The 21,359-nt window shown below is 48.5% G+C and overlaps 1 protein-coding gene across 1 annotated transcript in view; it reads right to left on the bottom strand.

Moving 5' to 3' along the window:
• Positions 1-21,359, bottom strand: part of LOC311365305 (RNA-binding motif, single-stranded-interacting protein 3-like) — a gene marked incomplete at its 5' end in the record, with an annotated part of 118,962 nt that overhangs the window by 56,063 nt on the left and 41,540 nt on the right. Inside the window, 2 exon segments of the mRNA XM_084484821.1 lie at positions 1,966-2,045; positions 7,900-8,057. Coding sequence (XP_084340947.1) covers positions 1,966-2,045; positions 7,900-8,057 — 238 coding nt within the window.

Raw genomic sequence — 21,359 nt, 5'->3', positions numbered from 1 at the left:
GAGGAGAGTGGGAGGAGCAAGCGCCTCTCTACATCTGTGACTAAAATAATAGTTGCCGATCCCGAGGGAGCCACGCATGCTCCGGGGGCCCGCAGGAGAGAGGGAGAACCTCACCGCCGCCAAGCGGCTCCCACAACAACCCATCGCCATGGCAACCCTAACAACACAAGTGGGCACGGGGGCAGCTGGCGAACCCTGTGGGCACATTCACACAGCGCGCCAGACACTTAGAGAGAGAGAGAGAGAGAGAGAGAGAGAGAGAGAGAGGGAGAGAGAGAGAGAGAGAGAGAGAGAGAGAGAGAGAGAGAGAGAGAGTGATAGAGAGAAAGGGAGAGGGAGAAGGGGGACAACATAGAAAGAGAGAGAAGCGAGAGGGAGAGACATAGGCCAGGAGTACCCTAGCACACACACACACAGACCTTGTAAACCCGAGTCCCTGAAACACAGAGGACCTGGTTTACATAGGTCCGTTAAATGTTTCACACTTGGCACCGCTCTCGCTGACCCATTAACAATAATAAGTCCTGCGCGGCTGGCAGACGGAGCCCTTAGAGGGGGAAGGTCAGTTGAGATATTACCACTCTGAAGGTTTCCCATTACGCCTCAGCCTCCACCCCCCCCTCGGCCCCACCTTGCCTCTTAAAAGCGCTGCCGGCTACTCGCTCCACTGAGCCAATATGGAGATTTGGCGAAGATGAAAAAAAAACCAGAAACATAAACCTGGAATATTGCAGGGCGGTAGAGAGAGGGATTTATACGGCCGCTCCCCTTCCTCGGTGGACAGGAGGTTGAGTGTTTGTGGTGTTCATCGAAGCAGCCGGCAGTGGGAGGAGGGAGCGAGGGAGGGGGGGGCGGGGGGTTCTCCGCCATGGTGCTCTGCACTGTGGGGCCTGCAGGGACATAGGGGCCGGGGCTGGCCCCCGAAACTGCAGGGCTAAGCGCTTTAGTTTCCTCAGCCTAACCTGCTTTCTTTCCCTGCCTCTATCTATCTCTCTCTGTCTCTCTCTATCTCTCTTTATCCCCCTCTCTCTTTATCCCTCTCTATCTCTCTTCATCCCTCTCTATCACCTCTCTCTACCTCTCTATCTATCACTATCTCTCTCTCCTTCTCCCGCTATCACTTTCTTTCTCTCTCTATCCCTCTCTATCTCTCTTTATCTCTCTCTATCTCTCTTTATCCCTCTCTGTCTCTCACTCTCCCTCTCCCTAGTTCTTTGTTTTGCTCATCTTATTAGGTGTTCTTTGGTCTTGTGTCTCGAAGCAAACATGCAATCGACTGCCGCCTTGTCTGTATGCTTTAGCTCAGTTATACTTCAATTCCAGAGGAGAAGAAGAGACCACAAAGAGAGCGAGAGAGGGAGAGATAGATGGAAAGTAAGCGAGAGCGAGAGAGGAGGGGGAGAGATGAGAGAGATAGAAAGAGAGGGATGTCTGAAAATAGAGGAGGTAACAAGGCTCTCAGGTAGATTGCTAGGAACGACAACAGGTCTCAGGGTGAATATTAAAAAGGCCCAATAACTTTACAGCCTTCCCCTCCATTAGGGAGCATGTGTGTGTGTGGGTGTGTGTGTGTGTGTGTGTGTGTGTGTGTGTGTGCGCGCACGCTCGCTCAGGAGGATGAGCATGGCGCTGGGGGGAGCAGCAACCAGGAGAGAGCAAGGTAAACATCAGCTATTGGTCTCTTGCCAAGTCCCTGAGCTTCAAGTGTCCGAAACAACTTTGCACACAATACATCACAGTGTTCAGCCAATCTGAGATGGGCAGCTCCGTAATCCAATCAGAAAGGATGCTTGTAAGGGGAGGAGCGAAAATAAGACGTACAAAGATACAAGGGATAGAAAACAAATTAAAGGATGAAAGAGTGGAGGAAGGATGGAAAGAAAGACAGAAAGAAAGAAATTAAGGAGGAAAGAAAGACGGAGGACAGGGAGGGCAGTTCTATGGAGGTGTGGAGACAGGACCTACCTGGAATGCCTGGCGGGGTTTTCAGGTACTTTCCATTGAAATGCTGGATAACGACTTCACACTTCTCTGTAGACTCCATCCTATGGGAAGAAACAGGACGGGATTCAAAAGGGATTCAAGTGTACATTACATTTTTTCAATTTCCTTGTTCCTTCCATTTTTTCTGTGCCTGTTCTCTTCATCTTTTTTCTAATACTCTTTTTTCTTCCGTTTTGCAATTCTGGCTCTTTCCATCTACTTCATATCCTTTTCTTCTGGGATTTTTGTTCTCGCCACCATTAAAAAAAATATATATATACTTTTTTATTACATTTTTAATTTTCAATTAAACAAAGTTAAAATACACTGGTATTCACACTATCTTACGAGGGGAGACATTTCCAACAGTGCTTCAGGTCCAGTGAACACTGGAATAAACTCTCTCACATGTTACGAGAGCGGGAACACAAGGCGATGGGACTCTGAACGGTTCCTGCCTCTAATCTTCCCAATGTTGCTGTAATTCTATAAAGAGATATCGAACATTGAACTCAGTCCAGTAACAACATCTGTTCTGTCTCCGTCTGCCTACCGGGGACAGGAGACAAAGCACCAGATTAGAGTCAGAGGTTGGATTTTATGACGCAATGTGACTGAAAGTTTGAGAGAGAGACACAGATACTTTAAAGGGAGAGAGAGCGAGAGAGAGAGAGAGAGAGAGAGAGAGAGAGAGAGAGAGAGAGAGAGAGAGAGAGAGCTAAATAGATAGAGTAGCATGTCAAATACTAGTGGAAGTGAATTATCTCTGAGTTTGGAGCACTGAGATGACACATCGTTTGGGGGGCTGTGCAGTGGGGGTCTCAGATCTAACATCACACACGTCCGAGCTAATATTTACTTATAAACAAGACACATGCACACATGGATAAGTAAAACACACACATAAACGCACGCGATCTACTACTTATAAAAAAGACGCATGCACACATGAAAATATACAACACACACACACACACACACACATTCCTCCGACACCATACATAAACACATACACAGAGGTTGAAGTGTCCTATGGCTACACCAAACCACACACACACATGCACAAGCACAGACATTTCATATACACATGCACTATTCTTTTCCTATGCTAGTGGGAATATTTGTGCGATTCACCCCAAACCAAACTCAAAAGGACAAGGAAAATACATAAATAGATGCAGACACACACAGACACAAACACACAAACACAAACACACAAACACGCACACACTTGTCTGAATGCGACTGTTTGTATGCCTACTGCATACTGATCAGGTATCTCATGTGGCTCATCTGAGTCTGTATCAGCTAAACGCACGCACACACACACACACTCACACACACACACACGCACACGCACACGCACACACACACACACACACACACACACACACACACACACACGCACACGCACAACACTCCAGGCTGAACATCTAAGAAACATACACAAAAGGCCGATATGAAGGTGTGTCAACTTCTGAATGCCTGTCTGAGCTATTGTTCATAAAGGCCTTTATTGTAATCGGCGGCTGGGTTGTGCAGGCCTCATTGCAATAACGATTTTTCACACTTCAATCTGTCTCACGTGGCAAAAAAAAAAAAGAAGCCATTCTCCCAGCCCTCCTCTGCTGCCCCCGTGTCTCCCCTCCACCCTCCCCACTCTCCCTATCTTTCCCCTCGCATTTCTCTTTCTGTCAGCTCCTTCTTTATCGCTCCATCCGTCTCATCCATCTTCCTCCCGGCCCACTGCTGCACCTCTTCTTTTGATGTCTTGCTCATTCCTTTCCCGTCTTTTAACCCCCACCCCCCCGCCTGCCATCATTCCCCCGATCCTTCACCTATAACACTCGCGTCAAACCCCCGCCCCTCTCTACTCTTCGCTGATGGCCCCTTCCCATTTATATTTCCTCTCCTCTTCCCCCTGCCTCTTCCCCTCGCTCTCGCCATCCATCCATCCTTTAGCGTGACGTCCCAGCCCTGCTCCACCCTGTCCGGTGGCGACGTTCCACACTTTCTCTGGCTCCGAAAAAAACGCAGTCTCTCTCTCCCATTTCCCATGTTGTCCTTCTCCTCTCCTCTCCCCACGACCCCTGTATCCCCCCCCTCGCCACCCCTCTCCACCTCCCAGGCCATCCCTCTCTGTCTTCCGCATAAGGGGGAAGGGCTTAGGTAGAGCGCTATGTGGGTCAGCTTCCTCTGTCTCACATTGTGCCAGAGTCGACTCCACTCATCCTGTTTCAACCGTCGCTTCCGGCCCCTAAACGGGCCGCCCTGCCTGGGTGCTGTTGAGCCAGGCGACACCAGCCCTCCTACGCCTACATTCCCTTCTCTGGCTGCCCCCACCCCCCCCCCCCCCCCCCCTTCTGTGTCATTCACACACACACACACACACCCACACACACACACACACACACACACACACACACACACATTACAAACATCAAGACCAACACAATTACACACGCATGAGAGTTCTCCGTTGCTTGTGCTCCAATAATAGCGGTGGAGCCAGCAGCCAGAGCGGAACTGCTAACGGCAACTAATGCTCTCTGTAGCCTAGTGTCAAATCCAGAACAAACATCGCCATAGATCCTACACTGAAACGCCTCTCCAAAGTATGAGGAGGACGGAAAGAAATGTTATGGCTTTAACGTGCTGCTGCGGTGGTCCAGTGAAAACAATGCCGGTTTTCCGATGTGGACCAAGGACTGGGATATCGGGATGTCGCGCAGGGAATAGTTTCATTCCGAGACTTCGTGGCTGGGTTTTCCCTCTGCTCCTCCCTCCCACGTTTCCCTCAGAGTCTTTCCTTGCGCTGAGAACATCTTTCTCTCCGTGGCAACAAGCTAGCGCCAGCGCGAGTGTTGGCCACAAAGGTCAAAGTTTCAACCCAAGTGCCTACTCCACTTCGTGGGAGTCAAGTTGGAATTAAAACATGTATATACACAATGTACTCGCTTGAAGACTTTGAGAAAAGGCAGATGGGTCTGCATAGTAATAAATGTACTTTTCAAACCCCTATGGAAAGCACTAACGGCGGTGTTAAGATTGCAAGTTACCGCCCACCTAGACATCAACAGTTTGGGAATCAAGAATTTGAGGAATACCTTAACAAAATACCAGGATGGAGTCTGGGATAGAACCAGCAACCCACTTTTTGAGCCGTTCAGTCAGGCTGACAGCCTTTGGTCGGGATGTTTCACTACTGAGTATGGCTAGTTAGATACTGCGTTATACATCAGCCATCAGAAAGCAGACGTCTGTCACACGATTCAGTCATAGTAGCTTCCATCAGACCTGCCAACCTGTCATTCAGTCAACGCAGACCTTCTGTACCCCCTAAGCTACTGCCAGCTGGTAGGAGATGGTTCATCTTTGAAACTAAAGTCCGACCCGCTCTGGTTTTCACCAGAAGAGTGAGCACAAGCAGTTAGGTTATAATAAAGTCCAAGGCTTTGAGGAAGCTAGGTACAAGACATTGCATAAAAAGAAAGCCCACTAGTCCAGCTGTGTTTTTTTTATGTGATGTCGTGTTTTTATGGAACCATTAGACTATGACTATCACGCATAACGCTATGACTAGTAGTCCTAGCGTTATGCGCAATACAGAAAAACAACTCTATGTCTTATGCCCCCCGCTGCACACTGTATAATAAAAGTCCCTTTACCAGATTGAATTGTTGGTTGAATTGATGAGGGGGGGACGAGATCTGCGTGCACATTTACATCAAAGCGCCACACACAGTAAAGGCCTAATTGGCAGAGCTCCAGACCAGCACATTTCTCCAGGAAAACAAAGAAATCAAAAGACATCTACGGAGCGATCCGTCTCGCTACACACTCTCCCTCACACTAATCATGTTTTCTTCGGGCATGCCTCAGATAGACAGATGACACACGGCCAGCGATTAATAAGGTAGACAGTCTTTGATTTAGACGCTTCACAATTCACTATAGTCTGCTATACGCAACGCCATATATCAGCCAATCATTATGCAAATTGTCTGTCACATGGTTAAGTATTGAGTCCTTCAGTCAGAAGTGCCAACCTGTCAATCATTCAGCTTGTCACCCAGCCAGCCAGTCAATCTGCCAGCCAGTCAGATAGACAGCCAGGCAATGAGCCAGCTGGTCAACCAGTCAGTCCCACAGCCAGCCAGATAATCAGCCTGTAAGCCAGTCCCCCAGTCAGCCAGCCAGTCAGCCATCTAGCCACAAAGCCAGCCAGTATGCCACCCAGCCAGCCACCCACCCACCCACCCACCCATGCAGCCTGTGAGCCAGCCAGCCTGTAAGCCAGCCAGGTAGTCAGTAATGCGTGCGGGCCTGTCTCTGGGTGCAGCTAGTTAATGGCATCAGGTGCAGCTGTCTGCAGTGATTAGTGCTGGGGCTGGAGTAATGGGCTCTGATAACAGTAATGGATCAGTCCACAAACACTTAGCTTAGTTTACTCTCTCTAATGCCCCTCATGGCCCAGCCCTCAGCAGCTGTTTGTCTCTCGCTCACCCTCCGTCTCTCCCTCGCCCTGTCTCTCTCTCGGTCTGTCGCACATAGGCCGCGTGAGCACGTCTTTCCGTCCCTTCTTTTCTCTGTCTTCTCTTCTTTGTGTGTCTCTCTCGTGTTGTTTCTTTCCCTAAACCGATCTCTTTCCATGTCAATCATCTTCGCACCCTCACCCTCCCTCAATTTCTCGCCTCTCCCGCACGTCTACGTGCGCACGGCTAGACAGATCACAGTATGTCTCCCCCCCCCCCCCCCCCGCCTCTAATGACCTCTATGATTAGTTCTACCCGTACCACCAGTCATTGTTTCACACCGCGGTCCCCATGTCCCTTAACATTTCTCTCTTCCTTGTTACATCTTGGCTTCTCTTCTTCCCACTGTGGGCTGTCTGAGCAGGTGGCCCATGCCTGTGTGTGTGCGCGCGTGTGTGTGCGTGTGCGTGTGTGTGCGTGTGTGTCTGTGTGTGTGTCCAATGTCAACCGAAGTAGGGAACCATTAGAGATGTGCATTGTGCCAGTACAGACTCATGGCTATGTGGAGATTCACATAGGAGTGTGAACGTGCGTAGGTGGGGGTTAGCACTTCTAAGCCTACACCTGCCACATTTGTCTTGTGTGTGTGTGTGTGTGTGTGTGTGTGTGTGTGTGTGTGTGTGTGTGTGTGCGCGTCTGTGTATCAGCCCAAGACCACTTGGGATGAATATGTGGGTTCCTTGTTTTAGGTGCTCATCAGTTTTGCTCTAACCTCCAGTAATAGACCAAGGGAATATGAGCTTGTTTTGTTTTCGCGGGCGGGCCGAGGAGGGGCTATTCCGGCGTGGAGCCAGAATCAGGTGATTAAGGGAGCGGGGAAATAAATAAGAAAGGCGGCAAGATGGCGCCACGGTGGCGGTCAGCGCAGTCCTCCGGGTGGGTGGCAGGACGGATGGGAGCCAGGGCAGAGCCTGCTGTCGCAGACAAGGACATCTCATGACTTTATAGGATTAACGGGCTCCGGCGGAAACTTTTCCGAGGGAAGGAGTGAACAGTGCACTGATAGGAGTTTGAGGGGGTGGAGAGAGTGCGACGCTGTCGGCGTTTGCGCACCGATACGAGGACTTGTGCGTGGGCGTGTGTGTGTGTGTGTGTGTGTGTGTTACTGTGTTCCTTCTTGAGCACAGACAGCATGGTTATTTGCGTGTTTCATCGTCCGACAGTTGTCATTGTCAAACACCCACACACCCCCTAGGCCCCTTGAGCAGTGCATGGCACCAAAAGACTAGGTGGTAAGGGAGTGCTAGGAGGCCACAACCAGGCCCTTTGGATCCTGATTCCAAAGCAGGCTCCGTCAGTCGACAGGATCACACAATCCAACAGCCTACAGCCTCCGTTTCCACCACCACCACCACCGCGTACGTGTCGGCGATATCCGTACCTGGCGAAGCCCACGCCCCGGCTGACCCCGTTGGCGTCCCTCAGGATCCGCGTGGAGATGACGTGGCCCAGGGGCTTCAGCATGTTCTCCAGCTCCTGCTCATCCATGGACACGGGCAGGTTGGAGATGTACAGGTTGGTGGGGTCCTGCTCCTGTTGCTGTGGGTCACAAGGAGCAGAGATTGTGGTGAGGTGCGGGAATGACCGTGATGTCCTGACTCGTCAGCAATGGATGTCAAAGTGGAAGTCCAACTGCTACACTATGAGTATATGCTCTACATGCAAATGATTATGCACTCACTGCCTTGTTCTGTGTCTGAACGCTAGCATTTGTGTCATGCCTTTTTCTAGTTTGAAGCTATTCCCTGGGTGTATACTTCCTACCAGCCTCAGGGGGGTTGTGGAGTTGTGTTTGTGGGTGTGCGTTGTAGGGTTGTAGGCACCAGGTGACAGTACATTAGACAGCATGTGACAGAAGTCCTCTGTGTCATGCCCAGGGGCCTGCTGCAAGCAAGCTGAGACAGGGCAGCTGTTGCTGGGGCTGGCCAGAGGAAGGCAGGGGGCCCGGTGAACTTTAAAGTGCACCAGCTAGCCGGGTAAGCAGAGCAGCCAGCCCACGCAGCCGGCCAGCCAACTGAAGAGAAATTACAGCCAGGCGATGTGGGTGGCCAGCACATTATCCCGCCACTGATTAATTGTTCCGTGCATGAATCCATCGCAGTCCATCCAATCATCCATCCATCAATCCATCCGTCCATCCATTCATCCATCCATCGATCAAATCAAGCCATCAGACCTATTGCCCCATCCATCACAGCACCCATTCATTCATCCATCCATCATTCAAAGCTGCACGCGAGTCACCAAGTTAACTATTGAGTCAGACCACCAGCCAGGGACTGGCAAGCCACCAGCTCTCATCCATCACATTTCCTCCCAACTGTTCACTGCCTCCACCTGGGACTGTGTACTGCAGTACAACCCACCAGCCACAGCCTAACCTGTGAGAGCTGCAGGATTATCCCAGGGGAGAAATAAAATATTACATATACATCTAGCCAAGCGATGCAAGTCCCATTTTTTTTTTTTTGTTGGTATTTTTACTGTATTAGAGGTTTGCATGGGCTAATAGAGGAAAACCTTGGTTTGCAGAGGGATTATCATAGCAGTTCCTGGAATTTATACATGTTGCAATATAGCATGGTCCTTTTAAAGTACATCAAGCGAACTAATTACCAGTTATTGGTTTTGGAGTCAGAGCAGCCGAGGGAGTTGACTAGTGCTGCAATCCTTCAAGCAGAGCTCTGCTGTTTGCCCTTATCTGGCCTGAGTATCTGCCCTTATAAGGTGTCCTTCAGCAGGACACTCGATCGCGACAAACGAAACGCGTACACCCTGCAGAGCTGCTGTACCTCTAGCTGACCTTGTAACTCAGGCTTGCTTTCAGGAAAATCGATAGCGCAGCACAGTGTTCTGCTCCTCGCTAGGTGCTACTCGCTATGGAGCCATGTGTCCCCCACCGAGCCGTAGTCTACAATAACACCATAGTACATAGACCACAGCCAAAGAGTGGTCAGTTTCTAGGAAACACCAAACTAATTTCAATGTGTTTCCTTCACTGCCTCAGAGTTGAACTGACCCTAAACTTTAAGGCTTGCTCCCACCTATATTCCCACTAATGATACAACCTACACTGTTCAGCTATGGCATTTAAATGGCTCGTGCAATTACAGCCAGCTGAAAATACAAGCCCATTTTAAAGGTATTTTCACAGTGCTTTAGTATCCCAATAACTTAAAGCATTTGATCGCTGCCTGACCAAGGTGATGTATGTATTCACGTGAAGGTGAAGGTTCCTGTCACTGCTGTCTCCACTTAACACAAATTACTTCAAATTGCTCATATTAATCACTCCATGCGAACATGGACAGCAATGTGCATCTACTGCATTACCATACCATAGTGAGCCATCCATTTTTGATTGGGGTAAACCAAAATGGAGGCCAAGTGTTTCAATTGAAACCAGGTGCTATGGAATCACTGTGAAATGGGTGTATGCTTTTATCACTGTTGTCTGCTGTTGTGGTAATAATTGGGCAAATCGACCAAAGAAGTAACATCCAGGCATCAAAGATTTGGAGGCAAGTTGATGTGTGATGTGAAGGTGTGATGCAATCTGTCTCGGTCCCAAAACTGGATTCTCCTGGATACCAGAAGATGACACGTATCAAGGCAGCCGAGGACTCTGTGCAGCAGCAGAGTGTTTCGTTATCACCTTCCGATCAATAATCCATGAAGCAGAAGGAATCCCCTGGGCCGGGAAGCGATCACTGCGAGTTTAGTTCAATAATTTGTCTGATTGAGACGGCCTTAGGGAGTGGTCCCTAAGATCAACATTAACAATCTCTGTGGAAAGAGTTTAACCGGAGCTGTGGTCCATTATCAAGGACAATCCATCATGCGGTCGCTGACGGATGCTTTGGGGAAGTTCCCGTCATGAAGTGCTGGGTCCGCCCCGGAGTCCTCACGCCAACTCAAACAGCCGTGAGGACAGAGCAGGACAGAATACTCTCTGAATGAAAGCATGACAACGTGATGCCGTAATGTGGCGTTCATTTACCGGCCCTGCATCTCTGGAACAACTAAGCTTTAGAGGATAGCTTTACAAGCAACACACATTGGCAATATAACACCTGAGCAGGAGCAGAGGCTAAAGCTAACCACATGATCGATAAGACAATTTACTTGTGTTTACATGCCGTTGCAGCAAACAGCACTAATTTATATGTTTAATTTGCCTTGATTTAAATCACCTTCGTCAATCGTAATGGTCCACATTGTCACATTTCGAATGAGACATCTACAAAAGCATTAGCCGGTGTCAATGGGGTTCTGTTTCTCTCCCTACAAGCTAGAAACCACACATGTCTCCTTGGCTCCCTGTGCAAGTACTCCCAGCCGCTGCCCGTCAGTAAGCCAAGGAGTTAGAGAAATGTAAAAAGCGACTTTGGCTTGCCAGAGGCCACACCCGTCTTGTTTAGCGCTTGGAATACAGACAGGAAGACGAGGAGGAAGTGCCTCAACCAAAGTGATCTGCCTGCCGTCTGTCGGAGGAGCAGGGGGGGGTGGGCTGGTTACCTCCCCTGATTAATTAGCCGTCTTTATCTGACAGGACATGTTTGATCTGATTAAAGCCTGCGGGAGAAGCCTCCGAAGTCAAAACAGGGGAAAAGAGTGGCGCTCTCTTTCTCTCCTTTTACCAGGAAGTCAATTATCAGCCTGCAGTGCAACTACACAACAGCTCTTTCTTTGGGGTTTTCCAGCAACCGGAATTCAACGATGAATGAGACTTAATTAATTCAACTGGATGGGGCTGGGTGGAGATTCTTGTTTTTCACTGCGCCCATATTTTTGCCATTTGAAAATCTTTTACAGCATGAAAAACCACTCCATCATTTCACTTTTTTAAACTAGATCCCCACGGGATTTTTATGGGAATTTTGTTAAGGATTATGTCGTACAAATATCACAGTCAAAGACGATGTACAAATTAAAGATTTAAGTTGCGCAGTACATCGCTCGCAAGCCACACAATGTGTTCCCGCCAAGCGTGCTCCTCAAAGTATGTTCGCTGAACGTGCCACATGCATGCATGTGTACTTGTGTGTGGGACTGTATTAGAGGTTTGCATGGGCTAATAGAGGAAAGCCTTGTTTGCAGAGGGATTATCATAGGGGGGCGGTGGGATGGTCGGGGATTGGGGGGGGGGGGGGGGTGATTCTGCCCATCTCTTTGATGACGTTCTCCACCACAAAGCCCTCAATTTTCAACCGGAGAGGTGAGGGGAGATGTGCAAATGGGAGTGTTATAACAGCGGGTGAGATGGGCCGGCCCGTTCCACACAGAGATTTAATTTCCTTTAATGTCACCCGTCGCACGTGCTCAGCTGTCAGCCAATGAAAGGAACTGTAATTTGGTATCGCGTGTGTGTGTGTGTGTGTTTTTATCATGCAACGGTTTGTTTCAGTACGTGTGTGTGTGTATATATGACCGGGCAATGGTGAGTGTGTGTGTGTGTGTGTGTGGGGGGGTGGGTGGGTGGATATCCCACTGCGATAATCATTGGCCATGCCTGTTTGTAATCCCATTCTCAAATGTGGCGTGTGTGTCTGTATTCGTCTGTATTTAAGTCAATCTTCGCGTGTGAGTGTGTGCGTATTGGGGTTTTGGTTTCCCAGCTAACAGAGCGTGCTGGTGTGTATGGCTGTGTGGTGTGTGTGTGTGTGTGTGTGTGTGTGTAGGTGTGTGAATGGGGGGGGGCTGTTGTCAGTGTCTCTGCACCATTAAGCAGTGTTGTAGAAGGTTAATGGAAAGCTCCAGGCACCACTGGCCCTTTGATGAGCGTAATTCCTTCACCTTGCCATCAGGAGGAGGGGACAAATCTGTATATGTGTATGCAGCAAAGTGTTTTGAAATATGTGTGTCCGTGTGTGTGTTTGTATGTTAGTGTATGTGTGTGTGTGTGTGTGTGGGGGGGGGGGGGGGGATTTTGTGCGACACAAAGGCCCCCCTGCCACAGATGATGATGCACACACACACACACACACACACACACACACACACACACGCACACGCACAAACTCCCACTCCCTGCTCTGTTAAGCCCTGTAATTTGTGTGGTGAATATTACCAAGCTGTAAGGCTATTAAGGAGAGTGTGGGGGGCTATTAGTAAAGAAAAAGAAAGGAGGGGACCAGTAGGTCGATGCCAAATAGGAGTGATGGACAGCACAGGCAAAATAGGCCAAGAGCAAAAGACAGGCAGGAGACAGGAGAGAGAGACAGACAGAGCTAGAACAAGAGCGAAACCAGTGATGGACGGGCAAATATGGCCAGAGAGAGCTGAAAAGAGAGAGCGAGAGAGAGAGAGAGTGAGAGAGAGAGAGAAGGAGAGAAAAGGAGAGCGAGAAGAGCGAAAGGAGAGAGGGAGAGAACAAAGTGATGGCTGACATGACGGCCTGATCATACACATTAAAGGAGGCCTCTGGCTGCTTTAGGGGAGAGATACGTCAGGCCCTTAGAAGTCGTACATGACCGCCCTCGGGGCCCCTGGGGCTGTATCCAGTTGAGCTGATAAAAGGTAGACAGATAGATATTGTGTCTTGACTGGGGTCACTGCGCTCCACACTGCGCCGACGCTGTGCCGATGCTCCGGGTTCATCCATCCTCTCTCTCTCTCTCTCTCTCTCTCTCTCTTGTCAACATGCCTTTCGTGGAATCGCTTCTTCTTCCATCCGTCCCTCACTTTCCTCGTCCGACCCACTGTGTCTCTCGTCTCTCTTTCTTCCCTCAGCGCTGGCCTCGCAATCATCTTCCCCTCTCTGGCGAGCGTTTGTCTTTCCTCACTTTCTTTGTTTATAGACCACCCCCTCCTCCCCCATCTCATACGCCGCTTGTCCCGCTCACTCCCCATGCTCTCTCAGATAAACCTTTGGTTCGTTTTCTCCTCCCACCCATCTCTCTCCCTTGTTCCTTTCTCGTCTCTCACCTCCTTTGTGTTTTTCTTGTGGGAATCTCTCTATTCCCTCACCGTGTCTCTTTCTCTCTCTCTCTCTCGGTCTCCCTCTCGCCATGTTATCCTGGGGCTCTGAATATGGTGTAATTGGCTCTACAGGGGCCACCTGGCCACCCCTACACACACCTCTCTATAGTATTCCACCCAATTCTTATTGGTAAACCTCTCTCTTTCTCTCTTCTGTCTCACTCTCTGTCTCGCCCTCTGTCTCACTCTCTGTCTCACTCTCTCTCGTGCTCTCTCTCTCTCTCTCTTTCCTTGTACTGCCCGCCAGGTATGCAGGCTCTGACCTATTGTGTGGTTAAGGAACTACCTGGCCTAGAGGGACCTAATTACCACCAGTCACACTAGCATCAAGCCCCTCTGGCTGACATTGCCAGATGAGAAACTTATACGGTATAAGTGTATAAGTATTTGCTTCTTCAAACTTCTTCTTCATCTTCTTTATTTTGTCTTTAGAAGCTGTGTACCATTTTGCCAGCCTCTTGTTAGGAGGCTTTGGCTGTGAGGTAACACACACACACACACACACACACACACACACACACACACACACACACACACACACACACACACACACACACAGAACCACACACATACACAGAAAAACACACAACCACAACCACACACACACACACACACACACACACACACTAGTTAAAAGAAGAAGTAGAGTTGAAGACAGAGTGCCAGAGAGAGATGTCTCCGCTGCTGACCCCCCCCCCCCCCCCCCCCCCCCCCCCCACCCCCAACCCCCTTCTTTTCCTGTCACCAGCGACAAGCAAATAGCCGGATCAGTGGACACCACTCTCGATTGTTGCTTTATAGACTCCGTTAAACACTCTGCTCTGCAGTGCGTCTCCCCGTGTTCAATTCACTGTGACACTCCGATAAATGACGAAGAGCCATCTCCAGCCCTCCCGTGGTGCAGTGTGTGTGCAGCACAGCGTGTGTCTGTCCCACACAACATATACGTTACATATATACTGTACGCCTCACTATGTACAGGCTTACATACAGGCAAACATACTTCGATACAGTACATACTAAATACATACATACATGCATGCACGCACGCAAGCACGCACGCACACATACATACATACAGGCATGCTTCACACTGCTACAGGCATGCTACACACACTACACACTGCTAACATCTGACTGAATACAGTGCAGTATATGCCCAGATTTTTTTTTTAAATCATGAAAACGACAAGCAGGGAAGGAAATGACTAAATAAAGAACGACCTGTCTGTGTAATAGCCGACCAGATTAGATCCATACTGGGGGGGATGTGGCCGTTTACTGAGAGACAGCCATTGCTCAGTGGACAGTGGTATATTCTATAGGGCCAATAGCCGTCAACATGATGCGTATGGATTTTGAATCCATACGTGTGCCGTCGTCGAAGACAAAGACCAATTCCCCATGACTTCATTTCTGGTGTGGCCTCCCTCCCTCCCCTCAATAGCTCTCTCTTTCTCTCTTGACCTCATTTTCCCTCAGAGCTAAATTACCGCCTTCCAGCGTGACTGCAAAGCCAAGCACAAAAACGCCAAGCAAAAACCCTGTTGGACACGCAAGCCATAAATATCTTGTCATTATAAATTACGCACACACATTGGTCTAATATGCATTAGAACCCCCCCCCCCCCCCCCTCCTTCACAAACACACACACACACACACACACACACACACACAAACACACACATACACATTCACCCAGACCCCCACACAGACACAGCCCAGAATCATGCTCTTAGGGGTAGAATAACATTCGCAATTGAAAAAGTATGTAATGTAATAAAGCTAAGAGTTTCATTTGAACAGATGCCCGTTAGTAATTTGTACACATATACACACACACACACACACACACACACATGTGGCCCAAGGAGCATCAATCATGTGTGAACTCTGGATTCTGTTTCTCACACACATGGGTAGGTATTATACTGTCACACATCGTAATCACACATAATGCTAAAAACATGTCTCCTGAACGCACTTGAGCGAGAGACACAGATAGAAAGTGAGCAAGCGAGAGAGACAGAGAGACAGAGAGGGGGCAAAGCCCTAGCTGGTAACGTGTGAAGTCAAACCACTATTTCTCACTACAGGGGGTTGACCAAATCTCTATTCCTAATTCATGCCTTCTGTTAGAAACAGGCAACGGCAGGCAGAAGATCTGCGCCGTCACCCATTACAGCTGCTTTCAATGTCATTAGGAGCGTAGCATTGGAACAGACACACGCTTGTCAATTAGGCACGGCTGTAAAAGTGAATAGAAGAGGAGTGGGTAGTACTTGCAAGTGAATTCAAAAGTGTGCGTACACAATGTACAGATAATAGAGATTCGGAAGTGCGGGTGTTGCAACTGAAGTCATTTCAGCAGACCAAAATGATGTTATAGAGAGAACGAAGCCCTGGGTGGATTCCGCCGTCGTGGGGCTGGCTTTCATTCTTTAGACACTAAGCAGCTGAAATTACTTTGTGCAAAAAACGATGGCTGCACTTAAAAAACGCTACACAGCGGCGCAGGTAAAGCTGCTATAAGGAACGGAGACCGGGCAAGTCTATCCCTGCAGCCGCTGACTACGTGTTTGGATGAAGTTGCACCTCCACAAGGATAAGCATGAGTTCTGGTCAACCTAGCCTCCATTTGATTCTGTAGAAATAGACCATCACTTGGTATTTGTACATGCATACATTTAATTTGAAGTAAATAACAACCTCAGCTAGAATGGAAACACTGCTCTCACTGAGAAATACCTCCTTTCACTTCAACCCTCAACGGATGAATGGATGTCACATATATACAGCTCTAATGAGAGTTGGCCGTTTTGACACGTGAATGAATCCCAACCAGCCATTACTAAAATACCATAAAGCACTTATGAAGGAACCCGGGCTAACGAGTAAACACCTAGTTATATTTTGTGTACGGCCCACACTCGTCACACACACACACACACACGACACGTAGCGTAGCACATAGTGACATGTTAGCTTGCGTTAATCCCGATGCTGCACTCTGGGTTGCGGATGCAGTCAGTCAACAGTCTGACTGGTTTACTGGTTTACTCGTAATGAAGCAGCTAACCAACTAATAAACAGTCGTCCTCATTAAGTTTGATGATCAGAGTACAGGAAATCACACAATGTCCTCATCTGTGTCTTCGACTCCTGTAAGAGACAATGTTCAACAGCCACATCAGTTGCTTTATTTTCTCAAACTACTTTGAATGTTTCGTTGAGCTTCTTACTGCGTCCCCAACCACTCTGCTTTCAAAGTGATTCACAAAAACAAGGACATGCTGAACCATTTATTTAAAGCTCTACACTGTGTCGCTGTAACGGGCCAATATTGACACATTCACGCACGGTTGTGAATTATTATCACTCTGATCATAAACCCTACCGTTAACACATACATTTTTCGGTTTGTGTCACAAAAACATGTTTCTAAGGGTGAACCCTTCTGTGTGTTGTGGAAAGAAAAGCCTAAGTAAGGTTGTTATGTGCTTATGAATATGAAATATCTTAAGAGTGCAGCATGATGCACCATTGTACGGGCCATCGCTGAGCCTCGCATTCCACCCACGAGGACAACGGCGTCCTAGCAGCCCACAGAAATGTCCGTAAGAACAGGCAAACTCACCCTGCATCGATCGCACACCACTGTGCCTTCGAACCCCGGCAAATGAGAGGCAACACACACACACATGCACACACACACACACACACACACCCATGTCGTCAAGTAGACATTTGTATCATAATTAAAGATGTACACATTTGTATTCACAGTGTGACACACAGACATGCAGAGACACAAACACATGCACATTTCCACTGAATAGATCGTCACTGTAGAATTAGGAACAAATTGGTCTATTTTATTGCGTGATGAGAAGCCAGGTCAGGAACAACAGCAAACGCTTCTGAAACATTATTGAGCACCACAGCATGCTAAACACAGTGTTTGGCCTTGTGTTATTCACTATAATTCCCCCCTCCTCCTCCATGTTCCCCAAATCTCAGATCCAGACATTTGCTATGTCAACACAAGTTGAGGGGCTGCAAAATGAATAATGCTCTGATATTGCTTCATATCATGCTATGTGTGTGTGTGTGTGTGTGTGTGTGTTTGTGTGTGTGTGATCCAACCATCCGGGAAAAAATATATATATCGACCAGACTAACCTTTCACGAGTGCTCTCCCCTCACCCTCGTATCTCATTCGCGCTCGTTCTCTCTCTCCCGCTCCCTCCCCCTTACCCTGTCCCCCTCCCCTGATTTGCACATGGGGCGAGAGAGATCACACCTTTTCTGGTCAAAACAGACCCCGCACCCCTAAACGATGTGGGTCGTCAGTGTCAGGGCTCATACATTTTGACGGAGGGTTAATGTGAATATAAATGGGTCGATGTGCGCTCTGCCCGCTTAATCACGACCCCTGATTTGATTTTGTATCTCCCTCGGTGAGCTAATATTCCAGAGATTAAAGTTTCATGTGGAGCTCATATCACAAATCTATTATTAACATGGAAGACGCGGCATGCTGGGCTCACCTCGGTGCGATATAGACTCACGCCTGGCCCCGCAGCACACACCCACACACCCGTACGCCACACCTGTACGCCACGCACACACACACACACACACACACACACACACACCAGGGCACGCTCGCACTCTGGGAAGCTAAACCACGCCCAACACACCGCGGCACGGCTACGAAAATGAAAAGTTTGCAGTGAAATAAATAAATAAAGGCGGGAATACATTTCAATGTCATGTTCTGGTAACCCGGTACCAACCGAACCATCTCTAATCTCTTAAAGCAATCTCTCAGACAAAACCCTCAGAGTTTTTTTAGTTGCCATGCGAGTGCAACAACGGCTCATTGTGTTTTTCACCGGGGCAAATGCATTTACCCAGCCGCCCCTCCCCCACCCCCCGCTCGCTCTAATGCATCATTCATGAAATCATTTCACAGATTGAATTCCTTCTGACTGACATCATGTGGAGCCGGTCAGGAGAGGAGACGGAGGAGGGTGAAATGTGCTGTGCTCAGGGAGTGTGTGTGTATGTGTGTGTGTGTGTGTGGTGTGTGTGTGTGTGTGTGTGTGTGGCGTGTGTGTGTAAATCCATGCATGTGCATAGGTGTGTACTGTATGTGCATGCTTGTCTAAATCGGCAAGTACGTGTACGGTTGGTGTGTTGATGTGTCTATGTCTGTGTTTTTGTGTGGATGTGCTTGTGCACATGCATGTGTGTGTGCATGTGTGTGTGTGTGTGTGTGTGCATGTGTAGGCCGTTTTGATTTCCAATGCGGACCAGTATGAAGACCTCATAGGGCTGATGCTGGGAATCCAGCCGTAAATTATGGATGACTCTTCACTTTGAAGAGGAGGGTCGTAACTCTTCGCTTTCCCTCTATCCTGTCCTCCTGTCATTCCGTGTGTCTGTTCCTCTCTCCATCCTGTTAACCTGGAACACCTGCCCCTGCTTCTCACACGAGGAGCGAGCGGTAGTGGTGGTGTGTGTCTCTGCTTTGCTTTGTTTACAGTCGAGAAGATCAAAACAAGCGATTATCCGGTCTGCTCCTGTCTTAGAGAATTCCAAAAAGTAACCCGTTAAGTGTAGTGAATAACTCACGCCACCGTAGGTATAGTCAGGGATACAGGAACTATTGCAAGCAACCTCATTCTTTGAATACTAGATATGACAAAAACCTCAACATCACATAAAAACTAAAAAAATCACACAGTATGTTTCTTTTACATTGCAAAAAGGTTATTCTATCTGTTATTTCAGACTCTGCATCGGCTATCCAAACCCTTGAACATTTTCAAAGCAATTCCCTTTGAGGACAGAAGTAAATCAAAGCGGCATTGTTAACAACACAGGCCAAGCTCCAAGGGTTCACAGGCCTCCTGTATAGCTACTCTGCAGTCAACCCGTGTTTCCAAGAAAACCCTCGCTATAAAGCTCATGTGTCTCCAACATGGCCGCCCTTCGCCTCTCTGGGGTGGAAAACGCTTCGCTCGCTACAGCCACCGCCACCGCCACACCGACCTCTCAGGCCGCGTCCAAAACCAGACGACAGCTTTGTTTGACGTTTGCTAAGACCCGGCGGAATCTACCGGATTCCAACCGCCAAAGGCCTCCGTCGTTCCTAAGCCTAAATACATGTTTAATGAGTTCAAAGTTAGATAGAGGGAGGGAGAGGTGGTGAAGTCACGCTCGCTCAGGCAGAAGTAGGCTACTATGCGGAGGCGCGTCTGCTCGTGAACGCACCCGAGACGGGACTTATGTAAACACACGCACGTGAATGTACAACGCGCGCACACACACACACACACACACACACACAGAGCACAACGTAGGCAATCTATTTTCTTAGGGTGAGGTGACACATGTAAGCACTTGACAAAAAGGCAGAGAGAGATGGAGCGAGGCGTTGTGCAATGGCGTCATCAGAAAACCCAACGGTTTGTTTCCTCCACCTTCTGTCAGCCGCCCTCCGCACAATAGAGGCGTAACGCAATTTACACCGCCGAATGTTACGCCTCCGCCGCGGAAAATAGCGTTTGTTGCGGTGGCTGCTCCGCACACACACATCATCATAATAATAATAGTAATAATAACTACCCTGGGTTATGGATTCATTTGTTTTACCTTAATGTTGCCACCGCTCACTGGGAAAACAGTATGGCTTCCATGAGGGACTATGGTAGTGCGGTGAATATATCATGTGTCTAACTCTAAACACAAATACGTCCCCCGTGCACGCTCCACACAGGCCTTCACCGGGGAAATGATACAAATATGCCAGACAATGTGGTGCGCGAGAGGCCCGGAGACATTGAAATATATATTGGAGAATTATTTCTCGATGGAAAACGGCAACAACGTGAAGTAATAAAAAAAGAGCGGGGAAAAAAAAACAAGAGTAATAATGGGAGTGTTGTATTGAGGCGCAGGGAGTGGAGGGGGGAGAGCGGGGGGGTGTTAAAAAAACAACATTCATGCGATGTCACTCAAGATTACGGTCGGAAGCCAGGCCGGTCTGCGGCGGTCTGTGTGCGACTCACACAGAGTGTGTGTTGTGTGTGTGTTGATCCTAGGTGGAGCGGCGTGACATGATTTACAAAGAAAGGTCTACCTGTCTCGGTTTAATGACCCTCTGGATGGACTGGGCCATTCAGGCCACGATTAGGAGGCGAGGTAATGTGTTTGCTATGGAGCTCCATCACAGCGGGAAACCGGGAGATAATGATGATCATCATCATCGTGGGGATGATGATCCTATCGTCCAGATAACATCCGGAAAGACCGCATTGGCATGCAGTGCTGGAGTGATCGCCGCTGTGTATACCTTCCTCCTGAGCCCTTAGTGGGGTGTTTGCCTGCCAGAATGGCTGGGGTAGAGCTTCTTAGCGTCTGTCTTCCTCTTCATGGGAAGCGTTCCAACTCTACGGTGTCAGATAAGATATGCTAAGACTTTATTCATCTAGAAAGAAATTGCCGTGACAGCAGCTCGAGGTAAGAAAGTGTTGGAACAAAGAACAAATTATTAAAGACTGCAGCAGAAATACACATCATACATAACGTAGTTCCAAGTAAAACAAGAATTAGGACTTGGGTGTACCGGTTTGATGACTTTCATTGCAGTGGAGTGTAGGTTTAAGCTATTGAAGGCACCGCATTAAATTTCCCCTCCATGCACTTAAACATGTGGTAAGAACAAACTACTCTATTGGCTGAATTAATTACAACGTTTGGCATCTTGAGAGAATCTTCATGAAGGACTGCCAGAGCCCATTGCTCAAGACTAGGCTGTCGTAAAACTAAGCAAAGCATAAAAAGTGAGA

This window comes from Micromesistius poutassou (genome assembly GCF_964030765.1).
Source record: "Micromesistius poutassou genome assembly, chromosome: 20".
Classification (NCBI taxonomy): domain Eukaryota; kingdom Metazoa; phylum Chordata; class Actinopteri; order Gadiformes; family Gadidae; genus Micromesistius; species Micromesistius poutassou.
The sequence above is the reverse complement of the archived record's forward strand: the minus strand, read 5'-3'. Positions and strand labels throughout refer to the sequence as shown.